Source organism: Lacerta agilis, chromosome 3 (genome assembly GCF_009819535.1).
Source record: "Lacerta agilis isolate rLacAgi1 chromosome 3, rLacAgi1.pri, whole genome shotgun sequence".
NCBI lineage: Eukaryota > Metazoa > Chordata > Lepidosauria > Squamata > Lacertidae > Lacerta > Lacerta agilis.
Window position 1 is genome coordinate 33788949 of NC_046314.1, and position 17795 is coordinate 33806743.

At 43.4% G+C, this 17795-nt stretch overlaps 1 protein-coding gene across 6 annotated transcripts in view; it reads left to right on the forward strand.

The window, feature by feature from the left end:
* The first annotated feature begins 4464 nt into the window (after positions 1–4464).
* Positions 4465–17795, forward strand: part of ADGRB3 (adhesion G protein-coupled receptor B3) — a 424323-nt gene continuing 410992 nt past the window's right edge. For 2 of the 6 annotated variants that reach the window (XM_033143210.1, XM_033143212.1), the window contains exons 1-2: positions 4467–5404; positions 8019–8787. In XM_033143210.1, coding sequence (XP_032999101.1) covers positions 8034–8787 — 754 coding nt within the window. In that variant the 5' untranslated portion in view covers positions 4467–5404; positions 8019–8033. Of the gene's footprint in view, positions 5405–8018; positions 8788–17795 lie in introns of those variants that run through there. The other 4 variants (XM_033143214.1, XM_033143211.1, XM_033143215.1 and 1 more) reach the window with 4 other exon arrangements.

Genomic DNA, 17795 nt, shown 5'->3' on the forward strand with positions numbered 1-17795 from the left:
CTCACTTCATGTGAGTTTGCATTAGGTCTTCTGCTGTGGTTAAGTAATGTTGTTTTTGTTTTTCTTACACACTGATATCCTGCCTTTCTGCTACCATGGAACCCAAGGTGGCATACATGTGTTACCCAGGTGGTTTCTTATACACACGTGGATCAGATCCAGAGCTTCAGAAAAACTCCAGCAAGGTGCTGGCCCAATGACATGTGCCTTCAGACCATACTCTGGGATCAGAGTATGGAAATAATGTTGAGCACTAACCAAGGAGATTGGGCTCAAGCTTTTATTCAGCCATGAAGCTCACTAGATGCCCTCAACCTCACCTACCTCGCAGGATTGTTGGAAGGTTAAAATGTGGGGAGACCACAGATGCTCTATCCCGAGATCCAAGATCACCAGTGTTGAAGCAATGATTCTTCAACATCAACTTTGTTGGACTGGTCATGTTGTGCGGATGCCTGATTATCGTCTTCCAAAGCAACTACTCTATTCCCAACTTAAAAATGGAAAGCGTAATGCTGGTGGTCAACAAAAGAGGTTTAAAGACTGTCTCAAGGCAATTTTTTTTAAAAAAAATGTAGTATAAACACCAACAATTGGGAAACACTTGCCTGCGAGTACTCCAATTGGAGAACAGCCTTTACCAAATGTGCCATAGGCTTTGAAGACACTCGAACTCAGGACGCAAGGGAGAAATGTGCTAAGAGGAAGGCACGCTTGGCAAATCCACACTGTGATCAACTCCCAGCTGGAAACCAATGTACCCACTGTGGAAGGATGTGTGGATTGAGAATTGGCCTCCACAGTCACTTACAAACTCATTGTTAAAACCATGCTTATGGAAGACAATCTTACTCGGCTACGAGTGGTCGCCAGAGAAGAAGAAGATCCCAAGATCCCTGGAGCAAGGGAAGGATAAAAATATAACTAATAGAATTAATGAATTCCATTTAGAATTTGTTCTTACTTATGTGCTTTGTTTTGGTCTGTCAGTGTTCTGCAGCTTTGACTGAAGTGATAACAGAATGTGTTGTTCTTGGCAGAATTCGCACCATATATTGCTTTCGTGCATCACACATTTACTCACAGAAGGATGGGCACAGTAATTCTCTCAGGATGTATTTCTTATGTGCTCCACAGGGCCTGCTTTCCTGTGAAAGACTCAATAGTCATTGTTACGGTTTTTCCACAACTGCCTGTCACAATTTCCATTTATTGTATATCTACCGGTATGTCTGCTTGTAACTTCATTCTGTGAAGGATATCTACCAACTCTGCCTCATTCTTGAGCAGGTGTGCATAAACCCACCCACATTTATACACACACCCATTCTTCCATGAACTTGTCCTTCACTTTGTCCAATAAAATCAAGTTACTTGAGCTACACAACCAGTAGCCAAACTAATAATTTACAGGTGAAACTTGAAAAATTAGAATATCGTGGAAAGGTTCATTTTTTCAGTAATTCAACTTAAAAGGTGAAACTAATATATGAGATAGACTCATGTCATGCAAAGCAAGATATGTTAAGCCTTTATTTGTTATAATTGTGATGATTATGGCGTACAGCTGATGAGAACCTCAAATTAACAATTTCAACTTTGGGGTTTTCATCAGCTGTACACCATAATCATCACAATTATAACAAACAAAGGCTTGACATATCTCGTTTTGCATGTCATGACTCTATCTCATATATTCAACTCCGGTAGCTAATGAAAACAATTGCTTACATAAATGGACTTTTCCACAATATTCTAATTTTTCGAGTTTCACCTGTATACTTTGTCTTCTCCTTCAGATACTCAACCTTATCAATCTACTTGTACCATCACACTTCTATTATTCCATCATGGGTCTGTACAGCAATTCCTCACTGTTTTATCATTCCATCCCACATACTTTGTCGTTCAATCATTTCCCATCAAAGTTGTCCATGACTGAGTTCATGCATTTCTTCCCTAGTCCAAACTAACCATCAAAATGTTTCTACATAGCCACCACATTGTCTACAATTCATTCCCAATACACTCTTTGCCTCCTCGTTGCCATTCTTACCACCCCAATGCAGACTATCTTTTCCATTCCTAGAGTCCTCCTCAATGTCCTGATGCCATCCTGTGTGATGTTTGCTCTGACTTTAGACTCCTTCCCGCATGCCTTCCACCTGCCCGGTACAATTCTGCCATTGCTCAGCATCCTGATTTCAATTCAACATCCTAATTTCATTTCCATCTGGTCCCTTGGCATTCATCTTATTCTTCGCATTCTCCCTTTTGCCACTCAACCCACCTACAGTACTGCCAGTGATGTCCACTTTCTTATTCAACTCACCACAACGTCCTCCTTCCCACTGTTCACCCATTTCCCAAAGCTGCTTCTGAGCGACTGCACTGACTCCACAAAAGCTGCTTATTATTCCGGATTATCCCCCTCAACATTCTCTATTCAACAGCTGTACTCTGCCTCCATTAGCTTCACTAATCCTCTCCTGTTCCAATGTCATTCCATTTTGAGAACTGCCCAGTCCCGGCCATACTGGTGCCCAAGCCTGCCTAACGTCATTTCACTTTGGGAATACCCATTTTGCTGTGTCACGCTGGGCACTGCCATACCTCTGTGCTCTGGACACTGTCATTTTACTGTCAGCTTGCTCTCCATGCCATTCCACTACCAATCTGCTCTGCCATTATGCTGACACTTTAATCTGGACAGTATCATTCCATGCCATCATTCTCACCTAGACAATATCATCCCACAAGCCACCCTTTTTCTGGACGCTGTGATTCTGCTGTCATTTTGCTTTTCAAATTGTTTCCATTTCAGAGGCTATAATTCAGGCTTGGACTGCCATTGGACTCTGGAGACCAACACTGCATCTTGATGCACATTCCTATTAGACCAGTCCTTCATATTTGTGCCTTGCAACTCCACTCATTGCAGTTTTCCTTCTTTCCTCTGTTCCACAGACACCCCCACAACATGCACATATTTGTGGCATTCTTCTGGGTTCCTTGCATAGCTGTCAACTTTTCCCTTTTCTTGTGAGGAATCCTATTCGGAATAAGGGAATTTCCCTTTTAAAAAAGGGAAAAGTTGACAGCTATGGTTCCTTGAGCCCTACTGACAAACCCCAGGGCTCAGTTACACCAGCTGACCTGCCTTTCCTTTCTTCTGCAGTGCAGTTCTGATGCATTGGGGGGGTTTTTTGTTTTTGTTTTTAAAAAACCCATTCATGCCTATTGTCATTCAGTTGCGTTCCTTTTCAGAAATTATTCCGGACGGGCTAATCTTACTTTCCATGGCCATTCAGTTTTCTGCCATCAGTCTTAAACATGTCCCAGCGCAAAAAAAAGAGATGTTAAAAAATACAGCAGCAACAAGAACAACAACAACAACTGATCACACATTTACGCCATCAGGCGTCCCCCTATCGTGACAAAGAAATTAAAGCAGGCGAATTCCTGTCGCCGCGAACAAGACAGGTAAGAAATCAGTGGAACAATTCCCTCTCTTCAAATCCACCCGCCCTTCCCACAGACGATAACTTAGGTAAAAAAAGAGAGTGGGGGAAAGAAGCAGAAATCACAGGCTTCCGGAGTCACTATTTGCAGACTGATTGAGTCTCTCTCTCTCTGTCTCTCTCTCTCCAGCCATGAAAATTCTGCCACAATCCTAAGCAAGAGCCCCCTAGATTTTGGGCAAAGAACAAACAAGGTGTTAATTGCAGCCTCGCGGAAGAAATTGCTATTGTTCCCAACAGTGGAAGGCGGCACTTTGAGAGCTGCGATGTTTTCCCTCGGAGCGCCAGATCATTTAAATCTGCATCGCGGTGGCGAACTGACAGGTCTTGGGGCTGCGACAGAGGGCTTTAAGCTTTAGGAGCAAAGACCGAAAGGAGGGAGGCGGCGGGTGTGGGGGGGTGAGAGGACGGAGGGAGAGAGAGAGAGAGAAAGAGAGAGAGAGAGAAATCAAAGGCTGCGCTCTTGCTCTTCTCTCCCGCGCGCGCCCCCTTCTCTTCCCCAGCCTCCGAGTTTCGCTCGCAGCCAGCCACAGCCGTGTGGGAACTGAAGCTGGAAAAACCTCCCAGACGCAGAAAAAGACCGGCTTGTTGTGGGGAGGGAGAGACGTGCTTGGGGTTTAGTAGCTGTGACGTGCGAAATCACACCGCCGCGCCGGGCCCACTTGCCGGAGCCGAGAGGGAAGCCTGCCTCGCGCGCGCGCGCGCACACGGCGGAGAAAGGCGCGGAGAGGATGTCGAGCGGAGCGCGCGGTGCTTGCGCTCCCAGAGCCTGAACTGTCGGTCGGCGAAGGGAGGGAGGGAGGGAGCGAGGAAAAGGAGCGAGGTGGTGGAGCCACAAACGCGCGCGCGGACAGCCGAGCGCGGAGCGCACTTGCTACGGGAGACAGAGCGAGGGAGTAGCGCGCGCGCGCTCATTTCCTCCCTCACACACACACACACACACAGGAGAGGGGGGAAAGCGCACACGCGCGCACTGGAGCTCACACACATCTCCATTCTCTTTCCTTCACAGAGAGAGGGGCGCGCGCACACACACGCCACGCGCACACACACACAACCCACACTCACCGTGGCTCGCTCTTCCCGCACTCCCGCCGAGCATCGCCGCCTTCCCTTCGCTCTCTCGCGGACTCCTTCCTCTCCCCTCCGCGCTCGAAGAAGCTCTTCGACATCCTCGGCCGAGGCTATAGCTTGCGAGGGAGAGATTGTACAGCCATCCCCCTCCACCTCTCCACCTCAACCGCTGTCCTTCCCTCAGGTACTTGAGAGCCAGAGGGCGGGAGAGGAGGAGGAGGAAGAGGAAGAAGAAGAAGGCGGCGAAAAGAGAACGAGACCAAGCCGACTGACAACAACCGCCAAGAGCCAAAGCCCGCCAACAAATCTGCAATAGGGCAGCCGGATCTCTTTGAGTTTGCTTTCTGGGCTCATCTCCTTCGCCGGGTCTCCGCTGTTGGGTTGAGACACTTTATTCCCAAGTGAAACAACACAAGAAAACCCCTGCTTTCCAGCCAAGTCCATTGCAACCCGCCCGCCCCCTTCTTTCCTGCAGTCTCTGTTCGGGGGCTTTGGCTGCCCTCCCCTTTCTTTTTATATGTGGTTGGATTTGGTGGATCTGAGGGAAGCCATCCTTTGGCCGTGCTGAGCCTCCCTCCCCCTCTCTCTGCTGCGGGTTTTTTTTCTCTCTCCCTTCCCTTCCCCTTCTCTCCCTCCCCCTCAGCAGCCCTCTTCTTCTTCTTCTTTTGGTTTTTTTGAATGCGCGCTGAGGAAAATGGGCAACAGCGCTTCCGCCCGAAGGGGAACCTCTCCATGCCTGCTTTTGGGACGTGTGCCTGTGGCGGTGGGGTCTTCTTAGAGAAATAGCCTGCCTGCTTTCGGAGTGGAAGGTAAGGCTGGGGCGGGAGAGGGGATGAGAGGGAGCTCGGGGCTGAAGGAGAGACAGGGTGGGGTGGGGGTGGGTGGGGGTGGGACGCACCACCTGGCGGGACCCCTCCGCGCAAGTGCTCCCTCCTCGCCCCTGGAAAAAGTTGGCGAAGTCTCCTCGGCGACTGGGCAAGGCATTGGCTGCCCTACCGCTCGACACAGGGAGGTCTAGCGCACGATCGGGGTGATTTTCTCGCAAGGAGAGGGAAGCGGGGGATCCTGAGGTTAATAGGAAGTTTAAGGGAAGTCTGTGTGTGGGTCTTCCGTGGCGGAGCAGATCCGTGGAGTGATGGCGCCGTCTAGGTTCGATTAAACTACAGTGTCACCGAGGAGGGTGGGAAAAGACGAGGATGCTTTTCGGTGGAAAAGATTTCGACGAGCAGTCTTAGATCTTTTGGGAACAGTTTTGTCCCCGTCCCCCCAAGTAGATATTACCCTTCACCTCCAAAAAACCTCCATCGAAGCCTCCTGCTTATAAAATGAAGTTCTCGTCGTTGGCATTTGCTGCATCCTCACCCAAAATCCTCTCCTCTCCAGTGTACTCAAAAGAAAGCCCTGTGTAGTTGACAGAGGATTGCCTCTTTCCTGTTCAGAAGAAAAGAAAGGAGGGTGAAAGCCAAAATGCTGTCTTTTCTTTATAGGAAGCAGCCTAGCACTGCAGACCATAGTATTTTTAAAATCTTACCTGGCTGCCCCCCCCACACACACACACATGCCCTCCTCAGGCATTTATTGTCTTAAACATTCCCTTCAGATTTTGAGGCAGTTCTCCTCACACCGATGGAATTCCTAATTTAGTGCTCTACTGCTAAATTGTCTTTCAGTGCCTAGACCCCCCTGTGAACAATGCTGCGCACAACTGCAATGCCTGTAAAGTGCTCCAGCAACATTTGTAAAGAGTAGATGATTATTTGCAGTGTTTACCCATAGCAAGTTCACATCGTAGCCTTGAAATGGCCTATCACATCTGTGGTTTGTGTTTGTGTGTGTTGCAAAGAAGCCATTTGCTTGTGATGTTCAGCAAAGAGAAAAATCTAATGGTTTGGGTAATGGGGGGGCAGGCGGTAATTCCCACAACTATACCTCTACCCCTCCCAAAACCTCTCTCCCTTTAAAACTACACATTTAAAGAGAGTCACTGCTGTTTTTCTCTTCTCAGTGTTCAGAGCCTGCAATTTATAATCTGGGAAGCACAAAATCTCTTTGAGGGAACTGAATCCTCCGATTTGTTCAGCATTACGCAATTGGGGGTGGGAGATGCCTGGTCATTCGGAGAGAAGATGAAAAAGCTAGAGAGAGTGAGGGGAGACTGTGTCAAAAACTCAGTAACTCTTTGTTTGCCTCCAGACAAACAATGGAAGAGGTTAGTGTTGCCAACTAAAAAATATTACCTCAATGTCACTTTTATCAGCTACCACTGATACAAAGAGAACTAGAATTGTTAAGGGCTAAACAACTTCATAAATATTAATGCTGAAAATGGGCTATATGGCATTTATTCCGTAGGTGGGTAAATGTACTCAAGGCTCACTTCCTTTAGTTACACCTGTATTAGAGAAGAGCAAGTAAAGATTGCAGGTAGAGGACTAATATAACTACTATATTTGGAAAGGGGTGCTGGTAAAGAGAAGAGATGACAGTAGATTTCATTAACCAACACATTCTGAAAACACAACTATTAGCAACAGAGGGCAAGGAACAACCAGGACATATAATCCAGGTCTGCTTCAGAGGGAAGTTCTAGCACAGAAATGCTGCCTAGCTCCATCTTGGGTGATGGACTGTGTATCCCGAGAGCATTCAGAATTCTAAATTTTAGTTCTGCTGATAGCTAGCAAAAAGTTATTGCTGTCTAACCAGCTATATTCCCTCTGAAGATAACCCTTCCAATATTTCAGTGTTTCTCAATCTTGATATGTCCTCCCTCCCGAGTTTCCTTTTTAAATGAAATCTTAATATAACCAGGATGCTACTACAATGACATGCAGCCATATGGGAGATAGTACCCCAACTGTAGCAAATAATAATTTGTGCATCTTAAAAATAATAAACTCTACTTCACCACAATTATTCCTAAAACATAATAGAAAATACATTGTGTAACAACAGCTGCTCCCAATCCCCCTCCTCCGGCAGTATATGAAAATGTTATATAGAAAGGCTCCTTAGCTTAAAAGTCAATTACTGTTCCTCTTGTGATCTATCAGACAAAGGCCACTGAACCCTAATTTGGGGTTGAGAGTCATGTGTTGCCAAACTGTATATGTGTTAAGCAGGAGGAAGCATTCCAATTAATAATGTAGCAAATGTTATTTTTGAAAATTTGGATATGGAGAATTTGACAGCTAAACTGGCCACATGGTGGCACTGTTCACACAGCATCCAAAATTTCCTTGTATTATAATTCTCTTTTTTAAAAGAAAAATAAAAAAGGTGAAGAAGTCCTCCTTTAGAGGAAAAATATACGCACATTCTAACTGAAATGTTGAAAACAGCTGGCTGAAATTTTGGAAGGAGTTTAATTTTCATTGCATGAAGCATTCGATCTGCATTTTTCTTTCCTCTCCTTTCCTACAGGCCAAATGACATAGGATGAAGGCTGTTCGTAATTTGCTGATTTATATATTTTCCACCTATCTACTGGTTATGTTTGGATTTAATGCTGCCCAAGACTTCTGGTGTTCAACGCTGGTGAAGGGGGTCATTTATGGATCGTATTCTGTAAGCGAAATGTTTCCCAAAAACTTTACAAACTGCACTTGGACGCTGGAAAACCCAGATCCAACCAAATATAGTATTTACCTGAAATTTTCCAAAAAGGACTTCAGCTGCTCTAACTTTTCACTGTTGGCTTATCAGTTCGATCATTTTTCCCATGAGAAAATTAAGGATCTCTTAAAGAATAACCATTCTATAATGCAACTCTGTGATTCCAAGAATGCTTTTGTATTTCTGCAGTACGATAAGAATTTCATTCAGATTCGCCGGGTCTACCCCTTCGATTTCATAGGATTATACAAAAAGGAAGATGATCAAAAGTCTTTCTTTGAATTTTTGGTGTTGAACAAGGTGAGCCCAAGCCAGTTTGGTTGTCACGTATTATGCACTTGGCTGGAGAGCTGCTTGAAATCTGAGAATGGGAGAACAGAGTCCTGTGGGATCATGTATACAAAATGCACCTGCCCTCAGCACTTGGGAGAATGGGGGGGAGATGACCACTCCCTGGTGCTGCTCAATAATGTAGTGCTGCCCCTTAATGAGCAGACGGAAGGCTGCCTCACACAGGAGCTGCAAACCACCCAGGTCTGCAATCTCACCAGGGAAGCCAAGCGACCACCGAAGGAAGGTAGGTGCTCTTCAAGAAGGCTCAGCTGTCCTACAGCCCTTTCTTGTTTTTGATTCAACTGATATATATATATATGTAAGTCTGTCAGAGTTGCACTCCACACCAGCTGCCTGCATGAAAGGATATCTGAAGGTCCACAGACAGTCATCCTCTGGATTCCTTCCAAGAGGGAGGATTTAATTTTTCTCATTTAATCTGATAGAAAAGTGTGGGGTTTTTTATTATTTCCCTTAAAGAGCCCTCATATTTTACTGAGGACTTCTAGTTTTGTTTTTAGACCTGCTAAGAATAATTCTGACAGGTGGAAGCCAAGTTATTATCTTTCTTCTCACTGCAACCACCCAGCTACCATATGCTTATTCACCTGTGATCCTGTTGCTTTGGCTTTGCAAGGAAAATATTTCCAAAGGCATATGGGTAACCTGAACAGAGTTCCAAAGATCCAGGTTGGCCAGAATCCCAGAGGCCAAGGATAATCATAAGGCACCTTGTGAGATCTGTTTCAAGGTATTCTGAAAGAAGGGAGCATCCATTATGGAGCTTCAATAATGATTTGTAAGATCAGACTTTAGGAAGCACACAAACTGGAGACATCCACCATGTTCTCTTCCTGGTATTTAGAGAAGTCCACAAGGAGGCCGGCTGCTACTTTAAAAAAACAAACAAACCTCTAGGCAAGAGACGTTCCAGAAAAAGCCATAGTCTCAAAAAGAAATATGAATGATTTGGAGACTGCATTTTAATTAAATAACTAAGCAGCAAGCTATGTTAAGAAGAAATTATTTAAAGAAATAGCTGGCTAACCTATGAAAGATCTTGAGACTATTATCAATACATTTCTAAGAGCCACTTAGAAATTCATCAGGCAACAATTGTTTATGCACTCACACAGGAGTAAGCCCCATTGAACTCAATGGGACTTAACTTTTGAGTATAGAATTGTGCTGTCAAAATTTTCTTTCTGCATCCCTTTGTACCATGGCTGATCATGGACAGGTGCAAAAGAAAGGGCGGGGGGAGGAGAGAACGTGGATGTAGTAAAATCTTAAGGAAACAAGCACCAGGGTCAGATGTAGAAACCTCATTGAACTAAGCTATAAATACAGAAAACACTTGATGTGTGATTAAAATTCAAAATGATCTTGTAGATAGGCTGACATTCCCTAACGTAGTCCCTGTGTTGGAGAAGGTTGCATTTTAATGCAGGAAATGTTTTTCTCTCTCCCTGGTTCCTACATGGTCACAAAGCTCTCTGTCTATGGGGAGGCAGAGCCAAGCTCCCAGTCTCCCTAATAGAAGTTGCCTTTGTGAAGGAATGCAAAATTGACACGTTGTTCTGTGAGGATTTTCTTTAAGGGCAGCCAAGGCTGAGTGGTGTGGGAGAAGAAAAGCTGAAGCTGCTCAAACTGCTGAGCTGCCAAGGATACTCCTAAGGGATGGGGGCAGGGGGAGAGCAGCTCAACTCCCTTTAAGCTAAAGGAGGATGAAGGTTGCAGGGAGGAGATCTGGGTAAGGGGTGGCAGGGTAAAGTAGTAAGGGAGCAAGGCTTGCCTTTGATTTCCTTCAGGTCAGTGTTTCTCCATATTCAGTCTGCAGCTGGGGATAAAGACAAAGTGATTTTAAATTACTCAACTGCTCGTTTCTTGTAAAGATCCCATAGAAGCCCTTGTAACGGCAGGGATGGTATTTAACATCATTTAAAACTAATTAATGTCCCTTAGAATAAGAACCCCCCCCCACACACACACACAAAAATAGTGATGCTTGAAGCTGACTATTAAGACAATTAAACCAAAGAAAGTGTCTGAGAAACATGGGAACCCATTAGCATCTGAAGGCTGTAATTGTTATTGGGAGCTGTTGCGGTCTTTAACCCATTCCTGATGGCAAGGGGGTGGGGGTGGCCAGGCAAGCATTCCCTCCTTCCACCTGCCCAAGTCCCCAATGGCCAGCTTTATAGAAGAGCAGCAGCTGTGGGGCAGTTTGCTCTTAACACAATTGGAGGAGGGTAGGTGGATGGATTTACAGAGCTCGCTGGTTGTGTTTGTGATGGATGCATCAAGATAGTCCTGGGACTGATGGGAGAGTGTGACTAATGCATCTGCCCAGATCCTTTGTTAGCACACTATAGAAGTTCTCACAAATGCTGGTCTTAGTGGTTCCCTCCCCCCAAAAAGGCACAAATACTGGGGTGCAGTACTGTTTGGAATTCCATAGTGTAGAAGAGGCTGCTAAGTATAGATTATTGCTTTCTCACCTCCTTGTGTTTTATTGCTAAGAATTCCACAGTTAAACATGATGTTTCTGATATCTATCCTTTGGGACACAGTATGTGCACCCATGATAATCTATCAAGCTGTCATATTTAGGAGCAAGGCAAAGGGGAGCTTCCTTCAAAGTGGAGCATCTGGCAACCTAGATGCTCATATACCAGAGGAAGTCAGACCTGAATGTTCTTTCAAAAGTGTTCTAGCACCAGTCTGACAGCTAGCACACTTTGGTAAATTGGGGCTTATGATTCCCACAGAGATTTGGATGGAGCAGTTATTCATTGAATGCAGAGGCCATGCAGCAAAGAGCATTTATAGTGTCGTTTCTCAGCTGCTGTATTTGGGGAGCAATTAAATTTTAATTGCAAAAGAGATGCCATTCCTCTTGTTGTACGTGCTTCTCTCAACATCCATTCCAGTTAAGCCACGGGATACTTAGGAAATGAAGACATGTGTGGGTGATAATTATATTTGCCAAATACATGTTTCTACCTTTAAAAAAAAACAAAAAAACCTGTAGGCGGAAATTGTGACTCAGTGCTTGTGGTAATGTACCAAGCAGAATAGATAGGGACAGTAAGTGAAAATTGAATTTTATTAGCGTGTTTTAAAACATGAAAGTCATGGACCATGCAGAGAATGTATTTCACTTTAAATTTCAATTATATTTTATTTGCACTGACTCCTATTTGTCATTAATAATATTCTCATGGCATTAGCAAACATATAATATTAACATAAAAATAAAGCTTTCATGTTCTTTTCTAGAACATAAAATATTTCTATCTTTTTCACTGTAGGGAATAGGTTTTCTTTTTATATGGTGTTAGATCTTGATGAGAAATACATTTTCATAATTCTGTGTTCTTGAATGTTAACAGTGAAACTTTAATACATTAAAGCCGACTGTATTTTATCAACTATCAAATTCAACTTCTTGTGAAAAAGGTGTCTAGCTCAGTACTGTTTTTAAGAGTTCAAATGGATTTGAGAACTCTACAATAGAGAATAAACAGTTCAAAGAAGTAAAATCATTGCCTTAAGGTTAACTCTACGTGTGTGTGTGTGTGTGTGTGGTTAGTTTAGTTTGTTTTCCAAAATTATGTCACATCTGTTTCTTCAACGAGATTAAAAGCAGGTAAGAAACAGTAATAAAAGCAGAAATAAACACACATAGCTCTCATTTGCATGTAATGTTAAGCCAAACAATGGCTTAGCATGAACAAGCAAATGTGTGAGCTCCCAGATCAGAGGTTGTGGTCATTTTGGTCCTCCATGGTTGTTTTCCTGCTGCAATGCACTAAACTGGGGTTTGGCCTAGTGTGTTGTCCAAAGGCAAAACCATGGTTGCAGCTTGTGATTTGTCCGAAGAGAACCTTGAATCAGGGTTCAGACGACATGCTAAGCCAAAGCACAGTTTGGTGCAGCTCAGCAGCAAAATGACTAGGGAGGAGCAAAGTGGCCAACATCTACTTTACTCTCCAGGAGCCCAAACACTCTAAACTATGGTTTGGTTCAGTTGATATGCCAACTGAGGACATAATTAATCTCTCTCTCTTTTTAAGAACCAATTTACATTTCAGTTTAGTAAATTGACAATATGTTTAATGAATTCCTGCAGCACATAAATACCATATATTAGTAAAATTCTGACTCTCTAGTATATGGTTCGCCGCCCCCCCCCCCCAAAAAAAGTAGTTTGAAAGCTGCAAATTTTTCTATGTAAGAACATACCTGAACATGTTTCAGGTTTGTTTCTATTATGTGTTTGTGATAAGAATCCAGATTGTAATTCAGCACGTTGGACACAGAGACGGATTTAGGGGAGCGAGACCAGTTTGGTCACATAGGGCGTGGAACCTCAGGGCGCCGCAACTATGCAGTAGATGGAAAACAAGAGACATGGGGCGCCAATTTTTGGTGTTACACGGGGCGCTGCTGAAATTTGAGAGCCCACTGTTGAACAAACATGCCTTACAGATGCAATATTAAGCATTAAAAGCTTCCCTAAACAGGCAGCCCTGTTTAGGGAAGCTTTTAATGTGTGATATTTTAATGTAGTTGATTTTTGTTGGAAGCCGGCCAGAGTGGCTGGGGAAATCCAGCCAGATGGGCGGGGTACAATTATTATTATTATTATTATTATTATTATTATTATTATTATTATTATTATTATTATTATTATTATTATTATACTAGTTATTTCTATTGAAGATAGTAGAATTGGTTATTCATGGCTGGTAGAAATAGAAGCTGAAGTTTCATTCATAGACCCAATACACTTCAGATCTGGTGTTTGACGCCATGCCATGTTCTTTCCTGGATTTGTAGATAGTATATACCATATTTTTCCGAGTATAACACGCTCCCAAGTATAAGACAACCCCTATTTTGGGGGACCGCAACTAAAATTTTGGGGAAATTGGGGGGGGAGATTGCCCAGAGTTATTGAACTTTGGGCGGGGGTCACCACCGCCAATCGCTCTACAGCCTGCCTGCCAGTGCAAATTGCATGCATCACCGCGTCTACCAATCATCTGCACACTTGCCACCAAAAGCCCACCTGCACTGCACACTTGATGCAACCACAGCCGATTGCATGCATGCCTCGCTGCTGCTGTAAATCAACCTCCAATTGCCGCAGCCGCAGCCAATCATCAGCAGGCCTTGCCACAGCAACCAATCACACGCCCAATCGCCGCTGCCAATCTCCTGCTGCCTGTTGCCTGCTGCCACCAATCACCTGTCCTACCTCTGCTATCCATGTATAAGATGACCCAGAATTTTTGCATACTATTTCTAAGGAAAAAAGATTATCTTATCTTATCCACAGAAAAAATATGGTAGGTTTTGCAAAGGCCAGGAAACCTTTGCAGTGTGGCGACTGCTGGGCAGCGACTCTTAGGCACCCTATAGGGCTAATTTTATATTAGCTTCTATTTTAAAATTTGATGCTGACTACAGCGTCATTATGTAAACAAGTCCAATTCTGGCTTTACTCTGTTAAAGTTGTTTATTATCACCAACATAAAAGGAGCTCTGTTTTTTAAATGATAGCTGCTTTGAACACATTTCAATTGACTTAGGGTACACAGCAAATGGATACTTGTTCAAACAAAGAGATCCATTTGCTACTGTGAAAAAGTAGTTTAAAGGAGGGAACTTGAATAGTTAAAAATTGTTTTATTTTCAGCTTTGATGAATACATTCCAACTGGAAGGCCTGATGCTGGCAATATTTAAGAGTATTATGCTCAATGATGCACTATTGTAATTTATGTTCTGTGTTTATCTTATTATTTGGTTGATAATGACATTATAGTTTATCTGTTTATTATTTGTTGGATTTTGTTGAACATTTCAACAAATGTTCTCAGGGCAACCACAAATGCAATAAAACAGAAACAATAATGATAAATATAGAAACCACACATGACAACATCACTAAAGCATCAGTAAAAACAATAAATTAACAGCAGTTTCAACTTATTTTATTTACTTCACAAAATTTATATACTTATTGTAAAAGCAAACAAACCTCAAATTGGTTTGCAAAATACATTGCACCACCCAATACAGCTAGCCAAGTTGATGCCTAAAGTTCTCCCATTACTCTTGCAATTCTGTAACATCTTGTGTATTCCAGGACATAACTAATAACCCTGAGGGTTTGATACTTTGAAGCCCTTGGGCATGCATGCAGAGTCAACTGTCTGGCATTAATTGTGAGATAGTTTCCCTCATAAGGATTGGGTTAAAAAGCATGACTGAAACAAACATAGTTAGTTCTATATAAACAGCTGGATTCTCTTCCCTGAAGAGTAACTCCATATTGGAAAAAATATGTTAATTATTTGTGCTTTAACGCAAATTATGTTGGGGGAAGGGGAGGGAGATCCTATGGTGGAGTTAGCACTACTCCCTAAGGCCTAAGCTATGGCAGGAAGTTGTGTGTGCGTGGGGGGGTCACTTTCTTCTTCCCTTATACATTCCTCCCCTTCTCTCCCGCTGACTCCAATGGGAGGAAAATTACTACGCCATCCCCAGGGATCTCATAGCTTGTGGTACTTTTCGAGGGAGGGCTTAAGGGAACAAAGTTTTGAATGCTGCCACTGGACATGCCCTGTTTTGGCTCATGCTACTGGCTGAACACCATCACAGCTTTGCTAGATTGGAGCTGCATTGTATTACCCTAAGAGACAATGCCAGTACTGTACATTAACTTTAATAGTTGACACACACAGTAACTGAGGCACATTCACTGAGTCTTTTTTTTCATGGTTAGCATCAGGGTCAGAACAAAACTGTAGATATTGTAAGATAAACGTCACATTCAAGGTGTGTGCAAACCAACCCCCCAAAAGCAAATTCTCTTGGGTCATGAGTAAGGTCTAGCTCTATGCCATGTGTTTCATTTATTCAATGAAATCCTCTAATCCCCTTCAGTACTTCACCTTTACAGAGCAACCAAGTGAATTTAAAGAAGTGGACTTTAGCTCACAAAATCTCATGCCACAATAAACTTGTTAAGGCATCATTCAGTCTGTGTTTTGTGCATACGTTTCACAGGCCTACTCTGAGCACAGCTCTCCATAAGTAAGAGAAGGGCAGTCATGGGGAAGGAGTTGGCAGTAGGGGAATATTGCATATGAAACAACACATGCAGAAGTGGGAAATGAAAGACTAGCTCATTCTCTGAGGGCTTATCCACATTTACCCATTGCTCTGCTCTTTCCAGGCACCAGCCTGTGCTTAGAAGCTCTGTCTCTGTGCCCCGAGCTTTTTGCAGGAAAAGCTCTGTTGGACTCCAATTCCCATCAGCCCCAGCGAGCAAAGTCAATGTTCAGGGATTATGGGAGCTGCAGTCCAAGAACAACAAGTTCCCCATGCCTCCTTTAAAGTATGTTAGGGCTCTGTGTTCATCACTGCATATGAATGTACTTTGAAGCTGGACTGGATGTGTTTTTTTCCCCATGTGTTGAGTGTTGTTTCTGCTGCGTTTACATAAGCAACAGATGTACTTGACTCTGAATCAAATGCTTGTTTAGCATTCATCACCCCCTTCCTCCAAAGCTTCAGATGGGATATCTCTTGTATTGTTTAAAATGTCATTTATATCCTTATCAATTTCAAAGTTAATTTAGTGGAAAGAAAGAAAGAGAAAGAGAGAGAGAGAAAGAAAGAAAGAAAGAAAGAAAGAAAGAAAGAAAGAAAGAAAGAAAGAAAGAAAGATCCCATTGGCGGTGTTTTGCTGCCAGAAGACATAACGGTATATAATTAGAAGGTGAGGGGCAATATTAGGCACTTCCTTCTTTCCTGCAGCTCACAGGATATCTCCCAGCTGCTCTATAGGGTTTCCAAGGCTGTGGAGTAAATGGGAGAGGTCTGCAGAGATGAAGAGGAATCACTGGAAGTTTCCTGCCTCCCTCTTCTGATGACAGATGTGTTTTGTCAACAGAGTGACACCAATTAGGTTCCACCCACTGTTTTTAAAGCAAAAAAGAAATACAGTGGTACCTTGGTTTAAGAAAAGCTTAGTTTATGAACAACTTGGATTAAGAATGCTGAAAACCCAGAAGTGGGTGTTTTGGTTTGTGAACTTTGCCTTGGAAACAGAACATGTTGAGTATATTCCATTTGTAAATTGAGTCCCTCGCTGCTATGGGAAAGCACGCCTTGGTTTAAGAACACTTTGGTTTAAGAATGGACTTCCGGAATGGATTAAGTTCGTAAACCAAGATACCACTGTAAGTAATTTGTGACATCACAGAAGCAAGTCAATCAGTACTATGTAGAGCCAATTCTGTTGCATCCTAGCAGAACAGGTTTCCCTGTTGGCTCAGTTCAGAAGAGAATGTTGTGTCTGACTGTGTTCCACAGCAGCCTCACTACTGAAATTACATACATTTGTACACAGCCTAACATGGCTAGCCCACTGGTATTAAACTGAAATACCATTACAGTGGAACCTTGGGTTACAAACACCTTGAGTTACAAACACTTTGGGTTACAGACTCCGCTAACCCAGAAGTAGTACCTCGGGTTAAGAACTTTACCTCAGGATGAGAACAGAAATCATGCACCAGCGGCGCGGCAGCAGTGGAAAGCCCCATTAGCTAAAGTGGTACCTCAGGTTAGGAACGGTTTCAGGTTAAGAGCGGACCTCCAGAACTAATTAAGTATGTAACCAGAGGTACCACTGTAGTTGTTGTTTTCACAGTTGCTATGAGGAGTAATTCTGTTTTGCAAGTTTGATTTTAATATGATAGTTTTTCACTGTGCAGGTTACAACAAGGGCTAAGCCAAAGATCTTCCGATTCTCTTTTCCACTTAAAAGTAGCAATTCCAGCCAGGCTCACAGTCCACTCTGGATAACTCCTTAATCTATCAAAACAAAATCGAAAATTCTTTCTAGTAGCACCTTAGAGACCAACTGAGTTTGTTCCTGGTATGAGCTTTCGTGTGCATGCACACTTCTTCAGATCCTTAATCTATCAGTCATTTGCAGCCTTGCAGCCACTGCCCTTCCCATGCTGTTTCAGTGACATTTTCCCTGCCCCTCTGTTTCATCCTAACTGGAGTAATCTTTGCCAGCCATAGATCCTAGTCTGCGTGTCTCGTGTCTCTTTTCCAGGATATGTAAGGAGTGAAAAGCTTCTTCTAAAGCAGGGGTCACCAAACCTTTTCAGCAGGGGGCTGATCCACTGTCCCTCTGACCTTGTGGGGGCCGGACTATATT